Source organism: Gossypium hirsutum, chromosome D06 (genome assembly GCF_007990345.1).
Source record: "Gossypium hirsutum isolate 1008001.06 chromosome D06, Gossypium_hirsutum_v2.1, whole genome shotgun sequence".
In the NCBI taxonomy this organism is placed as follows: domain Eukaryota; kingdom Viridiplantae; phylum Streptophyta; class Magnoliopsida; order Malvales; family Malvaceae; genus Gossypium; species Gossypium hirsutum.
The window spans coordinates 6886801-6897564 of record NC_053442.1 but is presented as its reverse complement, the minus strand read 5'-3'; the positions used below and the strand labels follow the sequence as shown (position 1 = coordinate 6897564).

Here is a 10764-nt window from a genome sequence, read left to right as displayed (position 1 = left end):
TTATTATTATTATTATTATTGAGAAATTATCCCTTTAAATTTTATCATCAAGCACTCTTTCTTTATTTGCTAGTCCTTTTAGGGTGTGTTTGGACGACAGATTTGAAGATTAATTTAATTTCTATTAAGGTTTTTAAAATTTTAAAATTAAATTTATTTAGATAAAAATAATAATGAATAATAATGAAAGAATTTCAAAACTTCAAGATGAGATTTTAGTAGATCAATTTTTTTTAAATAATTTTATTTCATTTAATATACATAGTTTTACTGTAAAACATAAAAAAAAAAGCAATTTTTAAAATATTATTTTTATTTAGTTCTAATATGTTATTTAAATTTTATGTTATTAATATTTGTAATTTTTTATAAATATAATGATATGCATATTGTTTGGTATCATTAATTTTCTTTTATAGATATCTCACTCATGAAATTTCGATGGATTTATTTTTTTAAATAATTATTTAATATTTGGAACAAATCTCAAAATTGTACATAATTTTATGGGTTAGATTGTTAATTTGGATCGACGAAAGGGGATGCTTTTTCGGGCTTCTTACTCGAACGTCTTGCAGGTACAGTCATTTTGGTTTTGCTACATTCTATTTGATGAACAGCATCACTTCAAATATGTGAATGGGAATCCTCCATTGTTTTCTTCCTCTAGTGGAAGTGTTGGATATAGATATGTATTTTATGCATATATATTTAAGCTTTTTTACGCATGAAATATATATATTGAAGTTTAATAAGTACAAATATAAAATTCATTACAAACTAATTATTCGAGTAATCATTAAATAGAGTCAAATTATTATAGTACAAATAGATTAAGAACTGATATAATTTAGATTAAAACTAATAAACACCAAAATATTGAGCATATGAAATATTTTTGAATGTTAGATCTTCATACTCATTTTTAAATATGTATTAAATTAGAATATTGTGCACAAATAATTCAAGATAAATGAAAAGTACATTTACTTTTTCTTAGTTCCATATTAGGAATTAGGATGATAGCAATGAATTTCCCTAAACTGGTAACTTAGACCTACCCATATGAAGCATTTCTTTCTCTCTCTTTATTTTTTGGGCTAAGTTAAAGGATTTATTAAGAAAAGTAAGTCTCAGAAGATTGTCAAAATTACACCACATATCTTTAGTCTAAAATTCAGAGTGTAGATCTCAATTGGGTTTCTTCAATGATGTGTACTTTTTTATCTGTTATGTATATGAAGTGGGAGTATGTTGCAGTTGCAGTTGCAGTTGTAGATGATAAAACCTTTTGCATGTCATATTTTGTACATCAATGGAGTTAAAGCAGTCTATCGTTATCAGGTTGATGGAGACCGCTACATGTGATAAGGGTTTCCACCATCGACCCTCAAGTATGATGAAATTGCGTTCAAGTCCTTTCAAAAATTGTTAAATCATATGATAATAAAATTATGTTTTAACCCCTGAAAAAGTTTATAATTCAATTTTGACTCAATTTCATTTCTGGCATCCAAGTTTCAGCATCTTTCGTAGAGGAATTTTGGAATTAAATCATCCACTGCCCTTTTGTTCTTTCATATCTTAAAACTTGCACTTTCCACTCTCACATGCAAACACTGCCACAATGTTTGACTGATACATTCAAATACGAATATTAGTCCAAATACAAATAACATTGTCTAAGAATTAGGATAATTCTCTTAAAGCTCTTCACTGGAATGCATTATTACATTGGGATACAGTCGTTATCTTGATTTCATATTGTGCTCTTTATAAACAAGAATCAAGTTCTCTACCATATCACATTTTTCCCATACTTCCTTTTTCTACCTAATTTCTCAATCTCATTTCTGGCATGTGTAGCTATCGATTTGTCTATTTTTCTTTACATAATTTCATTTCAACCATTACGGGAATTTTCCTTCTTTTTACTATTACATATTGTAATTAAATTATAGATTAAATCCAACCAAGCATAATTACATTAATCAATTTAATTATATTTATACATAGAAACTTGTTGGAAATACTAGAAAATACGTGTAATTGATTGTGTATCCGTATAAGAGTTGGTATATAATATAGGGGTAAACTCGGGTAAGTTTTTGTTTTGGTCACTTAACTAAGAAAAGTTACAATTTAATTATAAACTATTTGAAAGTTTTCATTTAAGTCATTGAAGTATTAAAAAAATTTTATTTAAGTTGTTAGGCTGTTAAGGTTTTTTTTTTTTAATTTCGTCGGCGAGCTTCAAGCGACGATTCGACGACCGGTACGGTGGATCAATACCCATTAATAAGTAGAAGAATAAACGTTAGATCCGAATCGATTTGACAGTCAGTGTCAAAGATTGGGGAAAAAATTGTTTGAATTTTGGTTAATAGACTTGTGGCGTCCAAAGCTATTCAATGAAAAAAAACTTAATTGTAGAAGGAAAGAGGAAAGAGAGTTTTTAATTGGCACAAACAGTGCAAACAAAGAAAGTTATATAGTATTGATTTTAACAGTCCAGTGACTTGAATGAAAACTTTTAAATAATTCAGTGGTCAAAACAAAAACTTATACATAGTTTAGTAACTAATTGTGTAGTTTACCCATATATATATATATATGTGTGTGTGTGTGTGGGTGTGGGTGTGTGGTGACTTAGGAAATATGATATAGGATTGCTTTGCATAAAATAAAGCTGCCCTCTCCTGAAAGAAAGCTAAATTTGAGGCAAAGTACGACGTTCAAAGTATAAGAAGAATCAAATAATATAACATATTTGGACTTCCCATCGCTTCCAATGGAAGTTGCCTTTCCCTAAAGAAAAATTAAAACATTATTATATATTATATATTATATATATGTACGTATTCCTATGGATTGGATCTGCCATTTCAACTTAGTTTGGAATTTAAGATTGCATTCAGTCTTCCTATGGAAAACGAGGATGCAAAACAATCATCAAAGGGGGTACCTTTCACCCAACTCGATCAAGTCAATTCGGATTTCGCTATGGCGGTGGCATTGCAAGAACAAGAAAGGGCATTCTCGATGCTTGAGAGCATCGAAAGTGAGGACAGCGAAGAGTACAATAGCGAGTCATCCTATGAGGAAGGCAATGTTAATGATTACGAATATTTCGAAGGCCTCGAAGCCGGAGGTGACCTAGAGTTCCTTGAAGGCCAAGGTAGCAACGATGATGAAGATATGGAGGACGATGACTTCGAAGATGATGATGATGATGATGATGATGATGGGATAGATCCAGACGATTTATCTTACGAAGAGTTAATTGCTTTAGGAGAGATTATAGGAGTGGAGAAAAGAGGACTATCCCCAAACGAAATTTCATCGTGTTTGGTTCGATGTAATTTCCGATCCGATGAGTGTAAAACTGGGATCGATCGGTGCGTAATTTGTCAAGTCGAATACGAAGAAGGGGAAGGAGTAGTTGCTCTTCCGAATTGTGAACATCCATATCACTCGGAGTGCATAACTAAATGGCTTCAAGTTAAGAAGATTTGCCCCATTTGCAGCACTGAAATTTCATCCCCCAAGAATTAATGCTAGGACTGTTTAGATCTTTTTAAATACATATATATGATTGGCTCTGCAAATTCTTATGATTCAACAATTCTATTGTACAATTCTATTTCATTGTGAATAAAATGGAAAAAAAATTCATGCAGCGTCATTTTTAATAGAAATATTCATGTTCTAGGCGAAGTCAGAAACTTTTTTGGTTGGAATTAAATTATATATATTTACGATAATAAAAATACAATTTCATCATTTTAATAGCTTATATCTTTATAATTTTTAAGGGATTAAATCAAATTTATCATTTTTGGGACCAAAGTATAATTTTATCATTACTAATTTAAAATTTTATAAATTATAAAAGGACTTAAATGAAAATTTTTCTATTGTAAGGGACCGGGGCCTTGTCACCCCTGGCTCCACCCATGTTCCAAAGTATTCAAATATGAATATAAGATACCATTTTACTTGACTAATTTTTAGATATATTCTGAAGAAAAAAAAAACCTTATTTGGGAAACTATGTAACACCCCTAACTCGTATCTGTTGTCGGAACAAGATTACTGAGCATTATCAGGGTTTACGGATCAATCAGATAGAAATTTCAAACGTTTCATTACATATCAATATTCATAATAAAACCAATCAAAAATCATAAATATTGTCCCTTAAATGAGTCCTCAAGACCCAAAATACATATTAGAAACAAATCAGAACTAAATCGGAAATATTTAAAATTTTCAACACTGCAGGGGTCACATGGCAATGTGACTCACACGATCAGGAGACACGCTCGTGTCTCAGGCAGTGTGGACATTCAAAATAGGGACACATGGCTGTGTTCAGCCCGTGCCCATACCCGTGTAACTTTCTGACTTGGGTCACACGGCCAAGTCACACACCTATGTGCCAAGCCGTGTGAGCATACTGACTTGCATTCTTAAAAGATACAGGGGACACATTGTAACAACCCGATAGTCACGGGTGTCAGAAAATACATTTTCGAGACTTCGTTTTCTTAAATTAGACTCGTAAATATTAATAAATATTTACGAAGTTAGTTGTATGGTTAATTAAGTTTTGGTTAGATGAATTTCCATGAATTAATTAGAGTAATTAGGTAAAATGACTAAATTGTATAAAGGGTGAAAGTTGAACTATAGATTAAAGAAAAACTAAAAGGGCTAAAGAAGCAATTATGCCATTGCTCATAAATGAGGCAACATAAGTGTATATTATTATAAAATTTTAAGTTAATATATATATCAAAGAAAAAGAAATAGAAAAGAAAGAAAGAACAAACGAAACAGAAGGGAAGAAAAATGAAAAAGGAAAGAAAAGGAGAAAGACCAAAGCTAAGGGTTTCAGAGTTTCAAGCTCAATTGGTTAGTCAATTTAGTCCCCTTTTCTTGTAATTTTTATGTTTTTGAAATCTCGGTATTAAATACTACCAGACCCATGTCAAAATTTTAGAAATTATTGAGTTTTTAGATGTTGTTAATGTTGAATAATTTTAGTATTAGGGACTAAATTGATAGATTTTTAAGTTAGAAATGAAAAAAAGTATTAAATTGTAGAACAAATAGTAAATTTTGTGTAATAGGGACTAAATTATGAAAAATTTGAAATTTAGAGATTTGAGTGAGAATAGGGAGTTAAATCTAGTTTAAAGTGGAAATTGAATGAAAATAAAGAATTAAATGTGAAGAATAAAAGTTAGTCTCGGTTTAGGGACTAAATTGAAATTTGTAAAAATTGAAATATTCAATATGAAATTGAATTGTGTTGTATTGATGATTTTTAATTGTTTTAATTCCGTAGCTAATGTCGTACCGGAGTTCTCGACTAAAAAGTTGAAAGATAAAGTCGATGAGGAATAGCTCAAAATTTCTGGTTTGTATTTCTATAATCCAAAACTAGTTATTATTTGTTGTATTTTTTTAATACATATGGTAAGTATTGAGGTGAGTATTTGACACTTTGTCATTAAATTGAATTTAAGTTGATTGAATGTATTGAATTGGTATATATTGAATATATTGATTATTTGAATTGAAATGAATATTGTTTGTATTTGAAAAGTGAATTGGAACCCTATTAACTATATCGGGTTGAGTTGGATATAGATGGCATGCCATAGGATTGGAAGAGTTCAGGGATTTCTTCAACTTTGAGTCGATGAGACACTGGTTGTCAATTTATCACTTCGGATTTATTCGATGAGGCAGTAGGTGCCAATTTACTTTGGTTTAATCGATGAGACATTGGGTGTCAAATTATTGCTTCGAATTTTTCGATGAGGCACTGGGTGCCAAACTAGTGTGTTTTGGTTGGATCCATGTATCCGTTCGAGTCCGAGTCATGTTAATAGGGGTAAATGAATAATAAAGTTTTATAATTGATATTGAAATGGCATGGTATGAGAAATGGAAGTGAAATAGTGAATTGAAAATAGAATGTGAAATATGTTGCAAATATATGGAATAAATGAGTTATATACTCATGAAATGAATATGGAATGGATAATGCAATTGTATAATGAAATGTGAAATAAATTGTGAAAAGCTATTTATATAGCAAGTGTGAGAATTGAGATACTTGTGAAACAAATGAAATATGATATGATTGTTGTAATATTTAAATATGTGTTTATATTTCAATTGTATATTTGTAATTTCTTATCTTTAAATATTCGAATTATAGAAATACCACTGAGTTTTACTCAGCGTACGGTTTTGTTTTCCATGCGCAGGTTAGGTATTTAATTTTGATCGTCAATTCAACATCCAACAACGATCTCGGACTCAAATGTGGTAATATTTATCTTTTGTGTCGGCATGTACCTAGGGTGTCTAAATAATAGTTATTTTATGGTTTGATTGTAAATGAGGTTATAAGTTTAATTTTGGTTGGTTTTATACATACAAATATGTGTTTATTTTTGAAGCCATATTATGGCATGGTAAATTGAACTAAATCTAGATAGGTGCATGTGAATTTAATTCTATGTTTAAGTGCTTATGAACTAGGCAAATTGATTTGGATTTGGCATGTTTATAATTTTGATTAAAATGATGCTTTAATGACTTGTTTTGATGATACGAAATGTTTGAAATTTCTATCTGCTTGATCTGTAAACTCCGGTAATGCTCTGTAACCCGGTTTCAGCGAGGGATTCGAGTTGGGGGTGTTACACACACGGCCATGTCACTTGGCCGTGTGTCACACACGACTGAGACACACACCCATGTCTCTCCCCGTGTGGACGAAAATAGGTCATTTTTTAAGTCACATTTCTCACCCAAATTGACACTAACCTAACCTCAACAAATTGCACATTAACAAGCCATAACAAGGCATTCAACACAAGCTAAAATTATGTCTTAAACATGTATCATCACCACATACAACCGATATACCATTAAATGCCTTAAATGATAACTTTAAAAAAAATGTCCAAACTTATCTAATTATTTACCCAACAAAGTTACCAAAGTTCACTATAATTCAATTACATACATACATTTAACACTCATACTCATACCACAATATACCACATTCTCGTACCAATATGTAAGTTGGTTATTTAAACAAAATATCTATCATAATATTTTCACAAGCCAAGCCTTGACTAAACCGTACCAAAACCTATACATGCCATATAAACCATTTTGAACCTTTCAAAAACTACCAGAATAAGCTGGATAGTGCGTCTTGAGTGTTGATCCGATCGTCCAACCTTCCGAAAATCTACAAGGACATTCAACAATGCAAATAAGCTTAATGAAGCTTAGTAAGTTCGACGAGATAAATAAAAATCTTATCGAACTAAATATAACAAGTCAAATAAATAATATCATTCATGTCAACTCCCTTTCATTCGTAACTTCAATTGATAAATACATTCGTATTCAAATCAATACAAAAATACATAACATGTCTTTCAAATTCATTAAATAAATCACTTTACCGAAATTTTCCATTCGAATAACGACTTACGGATAAGAGTACATTGTCAACAGAAGCTAGTAAGAGCTGAAAAAAAAGTAAAACACGAGAGTTCGCAACAAATGTTGAACCCCGGTTTACTTGGGAAAAATGTCGTTGTCTCCTTCCAATACCATCATACACCAAAATACGAATGTACTCAAATCTCGCGTTCTATTCATACCGAAATTCAATTCAATATTATAATTCCAACAATAATTCAATTCCAAAAATAAAATAAATAAATAATTTCATTCACCAATTTATACAAAATATTAAATTTTTAACCGTACGAACTTACCTAGGCTGAATTGTAGCAATTGCAGAAGATTATGGACTATTATGCTATTTTTCCTTTTTCACGATTTCTACGGGATATTGATCTAAAATATAAAATTACTCATTAATTAGCATATATTTCACTTCTAATTCATTTCAAAATTAATAGTTTTTTTTTCAAATTTACACAATTACCCTAAACTTTTATACTTTTTGCAATTTAATCCTTTAATTAGTTAGTCTATAAAATTAACTCATTTTCCTAAATCAATAATTTATTCAAATATTATAAGCCATTATACAGCCCCTAATAAACCAAAAATTTACTATCAAACCCTAATATTTTAACCTTTTCACAAGTTAATCTTAAAATCAATATTTAACAAAATCATTTTATAAAATCATCATACAACATAATCAAAGCTCTAAATCCATGTTATTCATCAAAAACATATAATATTCATCAATAGTAACTTCCAAATTTTTTAATAAAATCAAAAAACTAAGGTAAGATTTAGTTAGACCTAATTGTAACAATCTCAAAAATATAAAAATTACAAGAAACGGGTAAGAATTGAACTCACATGAAATAAAAATATAAAAGAACCAGCTTAAGCTCCCCTCCTATGTCGATTTTTGGCAGAATATTGTAGAAGAAATGCATAGAAAGCTATTCAATTTCAATTTTTTATTTAATTTCATAAAATTACAATTTTGCCATTAAAGGCTTTATTTTATTATTTTTTTCTCTTATGCCGCCTCAGCTTTTTAATTTAGGTTTAATTACTTCTTAAATCTTCCCTCATTTTTTTATCAAGTCATTTAATCACTTAAATAATATTATTAGCAAGTTTTGTATCTTTTTCAATTTAGTCCTTTTTAATTAATTAACTATTGAAACGTTAAAATTTTTCGATGAAACTTTAATATTACCTTAATGACACTTCGTAAATATTTATAAAAATATTTATAGCTCAGTTTATTGAAACGAGGTCCCGATATCTCACTTTCTAGAACCATTTTACCTAATAAATCATTATAAAACACAAATTACTAATTCAAAAACTTTTTTTAAAAACCATATTTGACTTGTACATATTAAGTAATAATATTTACAAGCTTACTCATCGGATTTGGTGGCCTCGAAACCGTTATTTCCAACACAACTGAAAAAGTTGGTTGTTACAACTCTCCCCCCTTAGGAAATTTCGTCCTCGAAATTTGTTACCTGAAAATATATTCGAATATTGTAATCTCATTGATTCTTCAGTTTCTCAGGTAGCTTCTTCTGAACCATGTCGATGCCACAAGATTTTTACCAATGGTACTTGTTTATTCTGCAATTCTTTGACTTCCTAGGCTAAAATTTTCACTAGTTCCTTCAAATACGTCAAATCTGTCTGTAGCTCAATCTCACTATGATGAATTACATGTGAAGGATTAGACCTGTACCATCTCAGCATCGATACGTGGAACACATTATGGATTTTCTCGAGTTCAATGGGCAAAGCTAATCTATAAGCCACAGGGTCGATTCTTTCAACAATTTCATACGGTCTGATAAATCTCGGACTCAACTTTCCCTTCCTGCCGAACCGTAACACTTTCTTCGATGGAGAGACTTTTAAAAATACCCGATCACCAACAGCAAAATTTATATCTTTTCTTTTCAAATCTGCATATGATTTGTGACGATCAGATATAGCTTTCAAACTATCCCGAATAATCCTAACTTTATCCTTAGTTTCTTAAATCAAATCAAGTTCTACCATTTTGGATTCGCTCAGCTTAGACCAATACAACAATGTTTTACATTTTCTTCCGTATAGAGCTTCAAATGATGTCATTTTTATATTGGATTGACAATTGTTGTTATATGTAAATTCAGTTAATGGTAGATATTTTTCCCAGCTACCTTCAAATTCGAGTATACAACATCTTAACATATCTTCTAGAATTTGAATCACTCGTTCTGATTGTCCGTTAGTTTGTGGGTGAAATGTTGTGCTGAAATTAAGCTTAGTGCCAAGAGCCTTATGAAGTTTACTCTAAAATTTTGATGTAAATCTCGGATCTCGATCCGAAATAATGGATGTCAGAACTCTGTGTAATCTCAAAATCACAGATATATATAGTTCCGCTAATCTTTCAAGTGTAAAGTCTATTCTGACTGGAATAAAATGTGCCGATTTAGTCAATTTGTCAACAATCACCCAAATCAAATCTTTCTTTCTCGGAGTTACAGGTAAGCTAGGTAGAAAATCCATCGTGACTCACTCCCATTTCCATTCAAGAATCATACCAGGTTGTAATAAACCCGTTGGTACCTGATGTTCTGTTTTCACCTGCTGACAAATCAAACATTTAGCTTAAAATTCACAAATCTCTCGTTTCATACCCGGCCACCAATAAATCGGTTTCAAATTGCAATACATCCTCGTGCTGCCTAGATGAATAAAGTATGTGCTACTGTGAGCTTCAGATAGAATATCATTTTTCAAATCTAAATTATTCAGAACACAAATTCTATCGCGATAACGCAATGTACTACTATCATCAATATTGTACTCTGAACTCAAATTATATTGAACCATCTATCGTTTCAACACCACCTTCGGATCATCATCTTGCAATTCCCGAATTCGTTGTAAAAATAGGGGTTTCGTTCTTAACTCTGCTAATATAGAACCATCTTCATTAAGAGCTAAATGAGCATTCAACGCTCGAAGTACAAATAATGACGACTTTCGACTAAGTGCATCAACAACTACATTAGCCTTTCGAAGATGGTATTCAATAATCAGATCGTAATCTTTCAATAATTCTAACCACCGCCTTTGTCTCAAATTCAATTCTTTCTAAGTCATCAAATACTTTTAACTTTTGTGATCTGTAAACACGTGACATTTCTCACCGTATAAATAATGTATCCAAATTTTCAAATCAAATTCTCATGCGACTTTAAT

General features: G+C 30.6%; 1 protein-coding gene across 1 annotated transcript; it reads left to right on the top strand.

The window, feature by feature from the left end:
- The first annotated feature begins 2864 nt into the window (after positions 1-2864).
- LOC121218256 (E3 ubiquitin ligase BIG BROTHER-related) lies at positions 2865-3679 on the top strand. The gene has a single exon (XM_041095158.1). The coding sequence runs from the start codon at positions 2926-2928 to the stop codon at positions 3553-3555; it is 630 nt and encodes a 209-aa protein (XP_040951092.1). The 5' UTR covers positions 2865-2925; the 3' UTR covers positions 3556-3679.
- Positions 3680-10764: the final 7085 nt, after the last annotated feature.

What these genes read in the sequence shown, in the direction of transcription:
- LOC121218256 (XM_041095158.1), top strand. Translation starts at nt 2,926, where the DNA reads ATGGAAAACGAGGATGCAAAACAATCATCAAAGGGGGTACCTTTCACC.